General features: G+C 44.2%; 1 protein-coding gene across 1 annotated transcript; it reads left to right on the top strand.

Moving 5' to 3' along the window:
- The first annotated feature begins 11,551 nt into the window (after window positions 1–11,551).
- RPL37A (ribosomal protein L37a) lies at window positions 11,552–14,019 on the top strand. The gene is made up of 4 exons (XM_007456955.1): window positions 11,552–11,626; window positions 12,036–12,164; window positions 12,741–12,823; window positions 13,896–14,019. Exons 1-4 carry the CDS (start codon window positions 11,624–11,626, stop codon window positions 13,957–13,959), a joined length of 279 nt encoding a protein of 92 aa, XP_007457017.1. The 5' UTR covers window positions 11,552–11,623; the 3' UTR covers window positions 13,960–14,019.
- The last annotated feature ends 2,493 nt before the right edge of the window (window positions 14,020–16,512 follow it).

Raw genomic sequence — 16,512 nt, 5'->3', positions numbered from 1 at the left:
CTGTGTTGGGTCTTCGTTGCAGTGCGTGGGCTTCTCATTGTGGTGGCTTCTCTTGTTGTGGAGCATGGGCTCTAGGCACATGGGCTTCAGTAGCTGTGGCACATGGGCTCAGAAGTTGTGGCTCACAGGCTCTAGAGTGCAGGCTCAGTAGTTGTGGCGCACGGGCTTAGTTGCTCCACAGCATGTGGGATGTTCCCAGACCAGGGCTCGAACCCGTGTCCCTGCATTGGCAGGTGGATTCTTAACCACTGTGCCACCAGGGAAGTACCCTCACCACTATTAGTCAACATAGTTTTGGAAGTCCTAGCCATGGCAATCAGATAAGAAAAAGAAATAAAAGGAATCCAAATTGGAGAAGAAGGAATAAAACTGTCACTGTCTGCAGATGACATGATACTACACATAGAGAATCCTAAAGATGTCACCAGAAAACTACTAGAGCTAATCAATGAATTTGGTAAAGTTGCAGGATACAAAATTTTTAATGCACAGAAATCTCTTGCATTCCTATACACTAACAATGAAAGATCAGAAAGAGAAATTAAGGAAACAATCCCATTCACCATTGCAACAAAAGGAATAAAATACCTAGGAATAAACCTACCTAAGGAGACAAAAGACCTGTACTCAGAAAACTATAAGACAGCGATGAAAGAAATCAAAGATGACACAAACAGATGGAGAGATATACCATGTTCTTGGATTGGAAGAATCAACATTGTGAAAATGACTATACTATCCAAAGCAATCTACAGATTCAATGCAATCACTGTCAAATTACCAGTGGCATTTTTTACAGGACTAGAACAAAAAAGCTTAAAGTTTGTATGGAAACACAAAAGACCCCAAATAGCCAAAGAAGTCTTGAGGGGAAAAAAAAGGAGCTGGAGGAATCAGACTCCCTGACTTCAGACTATACTACAAAGTTACAGTAATCAAGACAATATGGTACTGGCACAAAAACAGAAACACAGATCAATGGAACAGGACAGAAAGGCCAGAGATAAACCCACACACATATGGTCAACTAATCTATGACAAAGGAGGCAAGGATATACAATGGAGAAAAGACAGTCTCTTCAATAAGTGGTGCTGGGAAAACTGGACAGCTACATGTAAAAGAAAGAAATTAGAACACTCCCTAACACCATACACAAAAATAAACTCAAAATGGATTAGAGACCTAAATGTAAGACCAGACACTATAAAACTCTTAGAGGAAAACATAGGAAGAACACTCTTTGACATGAATCCCAGCAATATCTTTTTTGATCCACCTTCTAGAGTAATGGAAATAAAAACAAAAATAAACAAATGGGACCTAATGAAACTTAGAAGCTTTTGCAAAGCAAACTACAAAAAAAGATGAAAAAACAACCCTCAGAATGGGAGGAAATATTTGCAAATGAATCAACAGACAAAGGACTAATCTCCAAAATATATAAAGAGCTCATGCAGCTCAATATTAAAAAAAACAAACAACCCAATCCAAAAATGGGCAGAAGACCTAAATAGACATTTCTCCAAAGAAGACACACAGACAGCCAAGAAGCACGTGAAAAGCTGGCTCAACATCACTAATTATTAGAGAAATGCAAATCAAAACTACAATGAGGTATCACCTCACACCAGTTAGAATGGGCATCATCAGAAAATCTACAGACAACAAATGCTGGAGAGGGTGTGGAGAAAGGGGAACCATCTTGCACTGTTGGTGGGAATGTAAATTGATACAGCCACTATGGAGAACAGTATGGAGGTTCCTTAAAAAACTAAAAATAGAACTACCATATGACCTGGCAATCCCACTACTGGGCATATACCCAGAGAAAACCATAATTCAAAAAGACACATGCACCCCAGTGTTCACTGCAGCACTATTTACAATAGCCATGTCATGGAAGCAACCTAAATGCCCATTGACAGACAAATGGATAAAGAAGATGTGGTACATATATACAATGGAATATTACTCAGCCATAAAAAGGAAAGAAATTGGGTCATTTGTAGAGATGTGGATGGATCTAGAGATGTCACACAGAGTGAAGTAAGTCAGAAAGAGAAAAACAAATATCATATATTAATGCATATATGTGGAATCTAGAAAAATGGTACAGATGAACCGGTTTGCAGGGCAGAAATAGAGACACAGATGTAGAGGACAAACGTATGGACACCAAGGGGGGAAAGCAGAGGGCTGGTGGTGGGATGAATTGGGAGACTGGGATTGACATGTATACACTAATACGTAAAAAAGATAACTAATAAGAACCTGCTGTATATAAAAAAATAAAATAAAATTCATAAATAAGTAAATAAATTTTACTATAATTTTCCCCTAAATAGCAACTTAAATGTTTTCCTAAGAGTGATTAACATAGAGCAGTGGCTGCTGTTTCATCAGATAAGCTGTATTAAGTCCCTTCAAGAGTGGGAGCTCTCTGGGGCTTCCCTGGTGGCACAGTGGTTGAGAGTCCGCCTGCCGATGCAGGGGACGCGGGTTCGTGCCCCAGTCCGGGAAGATCCCACGTGCCGCGGAGCGGCTGGGCCCGTGAGCCATGGCCGCTGAGCCTGCGCGTCCCGAGCCTGTGCTCCGCAACGGGAGAAGCCACAGCGGTGAGAGGCCCGCGTACCACAAAAAAAAAAAAGAAGCCTTCTCCTGTGAGTCTGTAGACATCTGCAGAGATGCTGCCTCCTGCCTGCTGCTCCCTCCACCCTTATCAGAGCCTCTGGGGAGTGTGGGTACAGCTTCTCCATGGGCTCCACTGCCGGCGTTTGGTCAAGTTCTTTAATTGCTTAGGATCTCATTTCCTACTTCTATTAATAGTCTCTCCTTACTCCAGGGATATGGCTACGATACAAGGGGTACAATTCAAAGGAAAAATGAATGTGTAGGTGATTTTGAGACATACAGTGTCACTTAGAAGAATCACTTCTAAGTTAAATTAACAGATAACCTGCTGCATTCCCGCCGGGCCTGCCACACAGAGTGGCCGCCAATGTTTTCTGGAAACGTCAGTTGGATTGAAGAAAATCTGGGGTCATCTCATACCACTCCTGTCCCCGCCATCAATGTTCCCCTTAAAGGCCCACTGCAGCTGCTCTGCCTCTGCTCACCAGGTCAGCAAGTGAAGTCTTGCTCCCTGAATGACCCTGGTTAATTTCTGCCTCTAGGGCCAGCGTCAGGAAGACTCCAAAAGGCAGCCTGTTAGCCTTGATCCGCTTGTGCTTGAATTAATCATGTCTTTTCCGTCTTGGCTTCCCACGAGCCTTTTTCTAGGTCAGAGGGAGAGCTGAGAAACAGATCCGGAGGTGCCCTCCCCTCCTTCCCGGCTCTTGGGTTTTGCCTTATCTGTGCATTTTCGTCTATGGGAAACGATGTTTTCTGAAGCTCTTTTGAAGTGAAATTTAAACTGCAAAGGGGATGAAAAGAAGTCTATCCTTATTTTTTTACCCTATCCCCTGACTTCCTACCAAGTTCAGGATTACAATGTAAAAAAAGGCTTAGAAGCTTAAAGAGGATTCACTGGCTCAGTCTCTCATACCTATGTTTTATTTTGGTACTGCGTCTTCCGGGGCGGCGGGTCTCAGCGAAAGAAATGGATTCCTCATCATAGCTGAAAGCACTGAGAAGCCTGTGAGTCACGGTCTTTGGGGTATTATGACAGCTAACAGTTATCTGATTTTGTAACACCCTCTGCCCACATCCCCCCCACAACCCATTCAACAGATACATTGAGTACCAGGCACTCTTCCTCTTCCTTTTAACTCCTCTTTTGGGGGATGAAACAGAACATACAAAAGAGCTCATGAAACAAATTTACAGCTTAACAAAATATTATAAAATAATTATAATATTATTAAATATCATTAAAATATTATTTAAAATATTTATAAAATAAAAACCTGTGTAACCATGACCCCAAAGTTATGAATATAATATCTTCTAGAAGCTTTATTGTTTTGCTTTTAATGTTTAGATGTACAATCCAACTGGAGTTTATTTTTGCACATGGAGTGAGATAAGGTCAAGGTTAATATTTTTCCATATGAATATGCAGTTATCTCAGCACCATTTATTGAAAAGCCTGTCCCTTCAGCCACTGCTCTATTCACTACTATAAATTTTATAGAAAAATGAACTAATCTAGAAATGCCTAAATAAAAAAATGAAAGTCCTACATCCTCATCCCTCCTACCCCTAGCCCTATTTCCTAGAGGTAATAACTAATATAAACAATTTGGGATGAAGCCATTGGTAACTTATTCCCTATGTATACACATCTGTGTAAATATACATAGAATTTGCTTTTATAAAAATTGTATCAAATGCTTCATACTGACAATGGCTCATTTTACAAAATACATTTGGCCATCGTTTCATATTGCTCTCCCTTATCCCTTTTAAGAGTTGCCAAGTAACTCCCATCCTGATAGATTTAACTGCCTGTGTCAATTCTCTATGAAATGTCCATTCAAAAAACAACCAACCACTAGAATGAATTTAAAGTAAATTTGTAGAGAGAAGAGAGGAAGGAAGGAATCCATGGGCTGAATCCAGTTCAGACAGCTGATTCTTTCCAGGTGTCCAGGCCTTGGCCTTGGCAGCCTCTCCCTCCTCTTGCTGAGTCAGCTCTTCCCAGGGGAGCCAGGCTTACAGTACTCTTTGACAGTTCTATGCAGACTTTGCTCTTGTCTATGGCCATCAGAGAAGGGCGAGCAAGAGCTCTTCAGGCACAAAGTGAAGAAACAACATGGGCCCCGCAACCCCGGGATAAGCCCTTTCTGTCTCCAGCATGAGATGAATGTAGCATGATGCTTGCACCTCAGATTTCTTTCCAGAATAAAATGTTCCATATGACCCCAAGAGAACTGGTCAATGCAGCAGCTACAAGAACTCTTCTCTGGAGGCAACTTTTAACTTATTTATTTTTCTAAAAGCAAAAAGTGAATTTTGAGGGCTCCTGTGGAGGAGGGGTGACTCAGCAGAACTTTTGTCTTGTTTTGTTTTTGCGGTACGCAGGCCTCTCACTGTTGTGGCCTCTCCCGTTGCGGAGCACAGGCTCAGGACGCGCAGGCTCAGCGGCCATGGCTCACGGGCCCAGCCGCTCCGTGGCATGTGGGATCTTCGCGGACCGGGGCACGAATCCGTGTCCCCTGCATTGGCAGGCGGACTCTCAACCACTGCGCCACCGGGGCAGCCCTGAGCAGGGCTTTTGACTGAGACTTTTATGGGCACACATCACAGTTAACAACTTCTACACCTGATGATCCTCTAATGGGGGTGGAGATTTATTAGCCCACAGGTAAGACAAATTGAGACTCCACGCACAATTCTCTGAAGTCACTTAGGGCTGATTTCATGAGAGTGCTACTTGTACATCCTCAAGCTTGCTATTTAAAGAGAAGTGTTGAGTTTTGAAAAAACTGCTCTGAACATGAACAATTTCCTCTTCTATTTTTATTTATTTATTTTTGGCTGCCTTGGGTCTTTGTTGCTGCGCGCGGGCTTTCTCCAGTTTCAGCGAGCGGGGGCTACTCTTCATTCGTTGCGGTGCGCGGGCTTCTCATTGCAGTGGCTTCTCTCGTTGCGGAGCATGGGCTCTAGGCGTGCGGGCTTCCGTAGTTGTGGCACACGTTCTCTAGAGCTCAGGCTCAGTAGTTGTGGCGCACGGTTCAGTTGCTCCACGGCGTGTGGGATCTTCCCAGACCAGGAATCGAACCTGTGTCTCCTGCATTGGCAGGCGGATTCTTAACCACTGCGCCAACGAGGGGAGTCCCAACGACTTCCTCTTATAATGGAGTGTCTCATTTTCAGGCACTCTACTGCATTTCTACTTATGCATCCTCTCGTCTCTTGCTCTCTCTCTGTGTCCCTTTGAAGGCTAGAGACACAGGAGGCTATACAGGAGATGGGGTGGGCGATGGTAAATGTGCTAAAAGATGATCTGAACTAGACTCTAGAGCCAGCCCAGGAGAGCTCACCTCAGCTCGGGCTGCCCCAGTGCGAGGCTGGCGATGCTTACCCACCCACCCTGGACAAGTGAGCACCACTCCTGCCTGGCCTAGAGGCACAGACTGGAACAGGAGGGCCATGAGAGTGCTTGGGGGTTTTTTTGTTTTGTTTTTTGCTGAGCCACACGGCTTGCAGGATCTTAGTTCCCTAACCAGGGATTGAACCCAGGCCACCACAGTGAAAGTGCTGAGTCCCAACCACTGAACCACCAGGGAACTTCCAAGTGCTTGTTTCTCAACACTCCTTCACCAGTCCTGTTTGTTTGCACTAATACATTTTAATTTAGTTTTCTGTGGACAGGGCATAGTTTGGGTGGAAAGTTTTCCAGAAATTGTACCCCAAAGGCAGTGTGTTTCTCTTCTGGAGGAGACTTGCTCCCTTGGCCCCTTGCCGTCCTCCACCCTAAAGGGACAGAGAATGTGTGGGTGGAGTCTCTGGCGAAACTGAGGGACACTGAGTACACCCTACTCCATCGGCAGTAGCCATGTAGTCGGTGGCAGTAGCCACGTAGTCGGTGGCAGTAGCCATGACTATAATAGTCTCATTGCGCTCAAGCTAAAGAAATTAAGGAGACAAGAGATGCTCATATTTTTAAGAAGTAGAAAGCAGATATGTTGAAGTTCCCTGAGTGTGGCAGAACAGAAAATAGGATTGAAAAGGCATCAAGAGACATTGAAATCATGTATCATCATCACCATCTCAACAATAATAGCCATCATTTAGAAATGCCCACTAGGTACCTCATAGAAATTATTTAATCTTCCCAAGAACCTTAGAAGTTATGGTATACTCATTTTGCAGCTGAGGAAACAGCTTGAATCTTGTGATATAGTAGAAAGAGCACTAGTCTGGAAGTCATTTACTGGCTGTATGACCTTGGGCAAGTCATTTGACCTCACTGGGCTTCAGTTTCCAGTTGGAGCTATGTTATCTCTAAAGCCTTTCTTTAGTTCTAACATAAGTGGATTGACCTTGTGAGGCAGAGAAGCCCAGATAAATAAAACCCTTAAAACCCATCATCACCATTATACCATCCAAGGTAACACTTCCCCACTCAATACATATCCATTACCACTGATGTGCCAGGCTCTGTGCTCAGTCCTGGGATGCAGAGATGGACAACTGAGGCCCTGTCTTCAGGGAGTTGACTTGTGGTGACCTTGGCTTGTTGTTTTTCAAATAGACTTTATTTTTAGAAAAGTTTTAGATTTATAAAGAAATTGAAGAGATAGTACAGACAGTTCCCATATACTTTCTCACCCAGTTCCCCCTGTTATTAACATCCTACATTAGTATGGCACATTCATTATAATCAATGAACCAATATTGATACATTATTATTAACTTAAATGTATAGTTTATTCAGAGCGCCTTAGTTTTTACCTAACGTCTTCTTCTGTTCCAGGATCTCATTTTTACATTTAGCCATCATGTCGCCTTAAGCTCCCCTTGGCTGTGACAGTTTCGCAGACTCTCTTGCTTTTTATGATCTTAACAGTTTGGGGGAGTGCCGGTCAAGTATTTTGTAGGACACCCCACTATTGGAATTTGTCTGATTTTTTTTTTCGTGACTAGACTGGGGTTATGGGTTTGGGGGAGGAGGATCACAAAAATAAAGTGCCATTGTCACCACATCTATCAGAGGGACATACTCTCTCCATGATTTACGACTGTTTGATATTGACCTTGACCTGTTTGGCAGGTTTCTCCACTCTAAAGTTACTCTTTTTTTCCCCTTTTTTGTGCTCTTTGGAAGAAGTTACTCTGCACAGCCCACACTTAAGGAGTGAGGAGTTATATCCCCTCTCCTAGAGGGCACAGAATCCACAAAAATTATCTAGAATTCTTCTGCAAGAGAGATTCTCCCCCATTTTTTAATTTATTTATTCAACCATTTACTTATATCAGCATGAACTCATGGACATTTATTTTCTACTTTGGGTTAAAAATCAATAAAACTTTTATTTTTTGCTCAAAAATTTCCAGACTTATCCATTGGGAGTTCTTTCAATTGGTTCCCATGGCTCTTTGACATAGCTCCATCACAGCAGGGTTTTTCTGCTGTTTGTGTTTTGAGCACTCCTTTACTTTCTGGCACTACAAGATGTTCCAGGCTCATCTTGTACATGTTCTGCCCCAGTCCTAGAATCAGTCATTTCTCCAGGGAGCCCTGGTTCCTTTCATCGTGTAACAGAATGATATTAGAAACCATGATGAGAGCTAGGTGTACTCATTGCTAATGGACTTTAAATTTTTTTTTTCCAATTATAAATACATACTCATTATAAAAGATAATTAGAAAATGCAGAAATGTATAAAAACAAAACTCAATTTAAATATTCCCACTACCCACAACCACAGAAAAGTAGACTTTTTGCTTTTTCTCTGGAATTACATAGCCAGAGCTGGCATAACAGAACAGGGAGGGTAAAGAGAGAACTGCTTTTGTTCCACACAAAAAGTCTACAGGCCGGTGAGAACACAAATTGCCCGGTCAGTCCTCTGTCCCAACAGCACTCAAAGTCTGGAAACTCTTCCTGGAATCACAGAACACAAGAACTGGATGGGACCCTAGAGGTCATCTTGTCTAGCCCCTCACTGTAAAGATGGTAAGTGCTGGGAGGCAGGAGGTGGTTCTCCAGGCCATGCAGGGACCGTGGCTAACCCAAAATCATACCACAAGGTAGTAAGAGAGCCTGCCCTGGACCAAGTGCCAGAGACCTGATTTCAAGTTAAGAACGTCTTCTGCTATGATTTTGTTCAGTGCACTAAATATTATGACTTGGAGTGGTATAAGCCAACAATTAACAGAACTTACTTTGGGGTCAGATAGATGTGGATTTCAGTTCTAGTTCCACCACACTGCTGTGTGTCCTTGGACAAAGTACTTAACTTCTCTGAGTGGTAGTCTCTCCATCTGAAATGATAACAGTAACAGTTACAACTGTATAGTATTTACTATGTTCCAGGCACTGTGGCAAACGCTTGTCATGTGTTTAATTCATTGGCTCTTTACAACAACATCATGAGGTAGGTATTATAATTATTCAGATTTTACAGTTGAGGAAACCGACACAGAGAAAAGTAAAATAACTTATCAGAGGTCTCACAAGGGGTAAATAGCAGAGCCCTGCTTTGAAACCAGACCTATGTTCCTTACCATAACATAAGACCTCTTCTCTTTATCCTAATGATGAAGATAATGATTCTTCCTCTCTCAAAGGATCATAGTGAAAAGTAAATGTGAACATCCATGTAAAATACTCAGAACAGTGCCCACCATATGGTACCTTCCAGAACATGCCAGCTGGCATTATTGTTACTTCTGCAGCTTTGAGCCCCAGTTAGACAGGCTAGGACCTGGGGCCCTTCGCTGCAGTGCTTGCATCTGGACAACAAAATACAAAGAACCTTTGTGGTACTAAAAATAACTGCGTGCATGCGCAGCTGGGGCAAATTCTGTGCAAAAGATACAAAGAGACCAAAAAACCCAGCTGCTACTTTTGAAGAGCCAGGAGCAAAAGCAGAGTACTGCACATGCGCCTGCACACACCTTCTAAGCCACCCCTCCGCCCGGCCCCTGGACACACCCCACCCGCACCCCATAAGAGGAACCAGCTGGCTCCCACTCAGGGAGCAAGCAAGCAAGGGAACCTGTTGTTTCTTCTCGATCCCCCCTGCTGCAGCAGGGGCCCCAATAAAGCCTTGCCTGAATTTCTTGTCTGGCCTCTGATCAATTTCTATTGATTAAGGAGGCCAAGAACCCTGGTCGGTAACAACTCTACCCATCCTGTACTCAAATCTTGAAGGGTTGAAAGATCGTAATCGTATGAAATTCGAAGTATGTAACTGTCTGCAAGGTGTGTGTGTGTGTGTTTTTTTTGGTCAGGTAAGGTTTTACTGTGGCCCCTGCTGCAGCAAGGAGTGAGAACTAACAACAGGTTTCCTTGCTTGCTCGGGAACTGCAGGGGTGGGGAGAGCAGGTTCCTTATATGGGGTGAGGGTGGGGTCGGGCCGAGGGACGGTTTAGGTGTTTTGCCCACCCCTCTGGTGGTGTTGAGTGCAGGGGGCATGCTCAGTACCCTGCCTTTGCTCCCTTAACCCAGTTTTTGCTCCTGGCTCTTCAGAAATGGCAGTTGGGCTTTATTGGTCTTTATTATCTTTTGTCCAGAATTTGCCCCACCTGGTCATGCACGCAGTTATTTTAAGTCCCGTACAGTTTCTTTGTATTTTGTTGCTGGAGGAGAGGTGTGTCCAGGTGCAAGTGCGGCAGCAAAGGGTCCCAAGTCGCAGCCTGTCTCATTCCCCCGGAGAGATTCTACACCCTTATTCTTTTTTTTTTTGCGGTACGCGGGCCTCTCACTGTTGTGGCCTCTCCCATCGTGGAGCACAGGCTCCGGACGCGCAGGCTCAGCGGCCATGGCTCACGGGCCCAGCCGCTCCACCGCATGTGGGATCTTCCTGGACCGGGGCACGAACCCGCGTCCCCTGCATTGGCAGGCGGACTCTCAACCATTGCGCCACCAGGAAAGCCCGTGAAGCTGTTTTTTAACCTGACTTCTGACTGGAAACAAGGTCAAGTAATCCCACAATGCCTTTCGGCCCTCATGGTCTTTCATGGATCCTCCCTTACACTTTTATTTCAAAATTCTCTGAGCTTCCTCTCCTCGGGCGTAACCATCTTCTGAGAAAAGGCAGCAAAACTTTCAAGAGCATGTTCTACATGTTCCCAGCCTCTTTATTTGAACATACCCTTCACTTCCTGGCCGTAACCAGAAACCTAGCTCTTCTCTGCTGACCCTTATGAAGGAGCTGGAAGGAAAGATAATAGATGTGGTTCAAGAGTGAGATGCTGGCGCTTAAGGTTTCAGGCAGGGACCTGACAGCTGAGGAATGGGGCCGTGGGAGTGGATTCTGAAATGAAGCGGGAGGTAGGCCATCAGAACTGAGATGGAGGGAGAAGCTGAAAGACTTACATGGTGACTGTTCACTCCTCCCCAGCCTTCGGATCTGACTTTCCTCAGGGAACCCAAGGCTCTTCCGTTTTAGGAGTGGGTGGAACCATCTTCCTTCAGAGCTCTGATCGGTTTCATAACTTGTTAATGTGGTCATATGGCTTCCTCTGGCTGGACAGTAACTTATGAGTGGAGCCTTGGTCTTTAGTCACCTCTGTGCCGGCCCCCTGCACAGGGCCTGCCGCTTTTAGAAGGCATACTGCAGAAAGCAGTGAGATTTGGAATCGTGAGATATAAGCCCTTCTCTAAGCCAAGCGCCAGTGAGCAAGTCACTTAAATTCTGAATCTTGTCCATAAAAATGACGGAAATCGTACCTGCTTTGCAGGATTTCGTGAGATATGTGTCAGACAATGTCGATGCGTGAAAGTGCTTCTGCTACACAGTTTGTCGCTACAACTTGTGAAAAAGTAAACCTGTCTCAGAAGCGACCAACCGCACCCTCCGGGAAGCACCCGGGATGAGAAAAACCTCCGCACCATAGAGTTCAGTTCCTAGCTGGGCCTCCAGCCCTCCACTTCCGCTTGCCCGCCTAACACCGCGCCTGCGCAGCTGGCCATTTCCTCTCTGGGCTTGGACCTAGGCTGCGGCGTCATGGTGAGTGTTGCTCTCGGTTGAGGCCTAGATGTGTATCCGCTTGCATCTATCCTTTTTTTTGTTTGTTTCTTCGCCCTAACCTACCTCTCTTGCTCGCCCGCTCCGTGCCGTGTCCCCGGCCTCCGTGCCCTCGCCGCTCCTTTCGGACGCGGCCTGGAGCGGACGGGCGGAGGAGCTTGGCGGGGGGGCTGGCGCGTCCGGCCGGCTTAACTGAGTGCCCTCGGAGCACCGGGCCCACCGTCGGTCCTGGTTTTACCGGGATGGGGTGGAATGAGGGGAGCTACGTGACAGGCGGGGGCTGGGTGGGTGGAAGAATGGCGTATGGAGGCCCCGGGACTTGGTGGAGGGGCGAAGTCTCCGTTTCTGGGTCCTAATATCGCTGGTTTCTTTCTTATCTCATTCTTAACAGGCGAAACGCACCAAGAAGGTCGGAATCGTGGGCAAATACGGGACCCGTTATGGTGCCTCCCTGAGGAAAATGGTGAAGAAAATTGAAATCAGCCAGCACGCCAAGTACACTTGCTCCTTCTGTGGCAAGGTAAGATGGGCTCTGGGGCAGGGGGGGAGAGGGAGGGAAGGTTTCCTTCTGAAGTGAGCCCTCTCTTGAAGGAAGTTTATAAATGGTTTGCTGGTTCTAAGTTGTTGAGCGGTTAGAGTTGCATCTACCATTGGTGACCAGTTATGAGATAAGAGTAGTGTTTATAATTGCAGGTTTTGTCAAACGCTTTTCATTTAAAGAAAACTATTTGGGAGCTAAAGGGGGAAAAATTATTTGGCAGCCCCAGCCGAAACCAAATCTGCTTTGTGGGACATGTTCTGTAAGTTTTGTCTACTGATGTTGCTAGAGATTTTTGTTAAATATTTGTATGTTTATTGTGTGCAAAAGTACTGTTATGGCAATGCTTGTTTTGGGGGGAGGGAAGGGTCTTCCACATCCCTGGCAGTGTCACCACGGTGAATGCAAATTTTGCACCAGCGAACTTGAAATTAGAAAAAAATGAATAGCCACATAAAATATACCAGCTTTAGTTTTCTAGTGTTATTTAGACTCCTGGATGTTTATTATATAAAAGGCTTTAATTTGGTCATAGGAAAAATTGATTGTCTTTTTCAGACCAAGATGAAGAGACGAGCTGTGGGCATTTGGCACTGTGGTTCCTGCATGAAAACGGTAGCTGGTGGTGCGTGGACCTACAAGTGAGTCCATTTCTTTATGGTATTTGGAAGTGTTTGGAGCATGTCGAAATTCCAGGTTTGTTGCTGGATGGGCTAGTTTGTTTAACAGGTTTGTTAGTTGGGCTGACTGCTGAACACTGGTGTGGCAGGCTGTTTTTATAAAAATTAAGAGGTCAGTTAGCTTATTACTGTATGTGTATTGAGGCCATCTGGGCCACCACACCTTTGCCACTCTAAACAGTATTGGTTGGACTTCTTCAGCTTTGTGACTGACGAGGGCCAGGTGATATTTATTGCTGTGATAAACCTCTGTGCTGGTTATTGATTGTGTGGACTCTTGAGTTTATCCGTTTCTGGAAACTCAGGCCACTCTTGAAGGCCGCTAACCTTGAAATTCATTGCTGACCCTGAAGGTTGACGTGTTTTTCCTCTAGCTAGTGTGTGGACTTGTGCTGTCCAATACACTTGTCACTTACATATAGTTAAGTGACTTGGCTAGTGTAGTTGAAGTTGTTGATTTTTGTTAAATTTAAATTTAAAATGGAAGCAATGTAAAACATTGGAAAATGTTGAAATGATACTGTGGATATACATATAAGCACCTGTGGGAGTGTCTGAGGATGAGAGGGGAAGTGGGGAGTTGGTTGCTCTCTTGGCTGTGATGGTTAAATTAGCATTCATCTACCACGTGGCGGGGGGTGTGTGTATGTTTTTCAGGTGCAGTTCCTGAGTGTTGTGGCAAAACATTCTTCTGTCATTTCCACAGTGTGCTGTAATCTGCTTTACTACCTTAGTCATTGTTTTCTTGATACCTCACTGTACCATCTTATAATTTATTAGTTTCTTCTGACTTCTGTCGATTCTCTTTTAATGAGTTTAGTCAGCCTCTTAGTCATTCCTTCATGTTAATTTCACACTCTGCTGTCTGAGAAATCAGATGCATGAGATTGCCTAATTCTTCAGGTTCTGAAGACCTGGCTGTTAATAGATGCTATCATCATCATTAAGATTGTAATGTAAAAATGAGGCACACTTCTCATTTGCCATTCTACATGTTAACTAGTTTTGGAACCAAATTTGTTTTTCTTTCCAGCACCACTTCTGCCGTCACAGTAAAGTCTGCCATCAGAAGACTGAAGGAATTGAAGGACCAGTAGAAGCGCCACCATTTGATACGTTGCTAGCCTATAATAAATGGGTTAATTTATGTAACAAAATTACTTTGGTTTGTTGTTAATTCTATTAGTTAGACGTTATTATTTGCATTACATTAACTTGCTTTCTAAAAAAGGACTTGGATATTAAAATTCTTTTAATTTTTGTTGGAAAAACATGCCGAGATGGGTTGTCATAATCCAGTTTTTTTTTCAATAGTCAAATGATACATGACTTAAAACTATGAGCCTAAGTCTGTTCTTGCCAGTTAGATTTCTTTGAGATACATTTGTTCAAACAATGCAAACTGTTTTAAAATCACAGTTAATATATATATTTTAATATTTTGAAGGTAGGATGACATACACTGCCTGTTAACTTTTGGTGTTTTGTCTGATCACATATTGACCTTGTAGAAATGTTTGACACAGGCCTGCAGGAATGGGATTTTGGATCCACATAGGGAGTTGAATATGCATTAGGTGGTTGTGGTTAAGAAGCACCAACTCGGCCAAACTGCCTAGGTAGTTGTATGGTGTATGTTAAGTTTCTTAACTTCTCTGCTTAGTTTCCCATGTAATGCCTGGTAGTAGAATGGAGTATGTAATGGGAGCTGGGATTACTAATTTGGAGTCTTATTTGAAGGCTTTTGTGTTACTTTGCTTGGGAATTTGGGTGTGATTCTGTAGGCAATAGAGAATTACTAGAATTTTAAAAGTGGTAAGGTGACGTTTAACATTTGTTGAGCCTGGGTATTCTAAGCATGGAGTATCGTTTAATACCACAACAACTTAATGAAGTGTAGATAATATTCTCATTTACACATGACAAAGTTACATAACTTGTAAATGATGAAGCTGGGATTTCAACCCATGCATTCTTGGCTCCAGAGCTGATACGCCTAGACATAGTTGTTTTTTTATGATAGTTTAAGAGGAGTGGGTGGGGGGCATAGAGACCAATTAGAAGGCTGTTGAAATAGTAAGTTTTTTTAAAAAATCTCTGAAATAGTAAGGTTTTTTTTTTTTCTCTCTCGGTACGCAGGCCTCTCACTGTTGTGGCCTCTCCCGTTGCAGAGCACAGGCTCCGGACGCGCAGGCTCAGTGGCCATGGCTCACGGGCCTAGCTGCTCCGCAGCATGTGGGATCTTCCCGGACCGGGGCACGAACCCATTTTCCCCTGCATCGGCAGACGGACTCTCAACCACTGCACCACCAGGGAAGCCCAGTAAATATTTTTGTGGCTAAAAAAATAGTGACTTTTCAGGCTTCCCTGGTGGCACAGTGGTTAAGAATCTGCCTGCCAATGCAGGGGACACGGGTTCGAGCCCTGGTCCGGGAAGATCCTACATGCCATGGAGCAAGTAAGCCGCTGTGCCACGACTACTGAGCCTGCGCTCTAGAGCCCACTAGCCACAACTACTGAGCCCGCGTGCCTAGAGCCCATGTTCTGCAACAAGAGAAGCCACTGCAATGAGAAGCCCGTGCACTGCAATGAAGAGTAGCCCCTGCTAGTCGCAACTAGAGAGAGCCCACACACAGCAACGAAGACTCAACACAGCCAAAAATAAATAAATAAATCCATAAGAAAAAATATACTGACTTTTCCAAGACTACAGGAGGTGACTGGTAGGAGTAGGGCTGGAAATTAGGTTTCTGGCCCCTAATCCATGCTTTCTCACTGTACTAGGCTGCCTTCTATTTTATGGGCTCAAGAGTGTGTCCCTTCGTAATCTGCTTCCCCACCCTCTGGCTTGGTTTTACAGTAGTTTTCTGAGCCTTTGTTTTTTCTAAGCTGTTTAATTGACTTTGCATCAGGGTATAAAGAGTAATGCCTGTGTCCCTCACTAGACTCTAAGCTTATAGGCCATCTCATTGTATTCTAAATATTTCCTAAGGATGTTACGGAAAAACCCCAATGAACTTTTGGGCCAACCCAATGCTATTTGTGTGTATACAGGTCACCAGAAAGCTCAAACAGGAGCACATCTAATTGCAAGTTGTGTTTTGGGGGTGTAGGTGAGGGCTGGGGATACTTGAGCTTTGTTTCAAAGGATTATTAGCGAGAGATGAGGACTAGAGACTGAATTTTGGGACCAAAAATGGGCTAAGAAGGAATCGTGGGAGGACTCAGTTTAAGATTGGAAGTAACATCAGTAGTTTGGGAGTAGAACCAAGAGCCAAGCAATCTGTACAGAGTTTTAAAAATTTCACTGTTAACGGTCTTCTCTGGAAAACCAAAAGCCATTTTGTTGTTGATTGCACTTTGGGCCAGAATTCAACAACAGGGAAGGGAAACTTTGAGTATATGTTTTGGGATACATGAGTCAAAATGAGTCAGGGGTCAAGTTAATGCCATGCCACAGTCAGCTCTGTAAGCCAGGACCCTTGAGAAGGAGTATCGAGGAGTGTGGGAGGTATGGCTGACACCAAAGAACTTCAGCTATATTTGTGGGTTCAGCCAGTGAAGAAGGGGGTTAATTGAAGATTAATTGAAGAGACCATACATTAAACCAGTGTGCATTGACCAGTCCCTGAAATAAGGGCAAGATATGA

The sequence above is a fragment of the Lipotes vexillifer genome, unplaced genomic scaffold, assembly GCF_000442215.2.
Source record: "Lipotes vexillifer unplaced genomic scaffold, Lipotes_vexillifer_v1.1 scaffold526, whole genome shotgun sequence".
NCBI classification, from domain to species: Eukaryota; Metazoa; Chordata; class Mammalia; order Artiodactyla; family Lipotidae; genus Lipotes; species Lipotes vexillifer.
The sequence above is the reverse complement of the archived record's forward strand: the minus strand, read 5'-3'. Positions and strand labels throughout refer to the sequence as shown.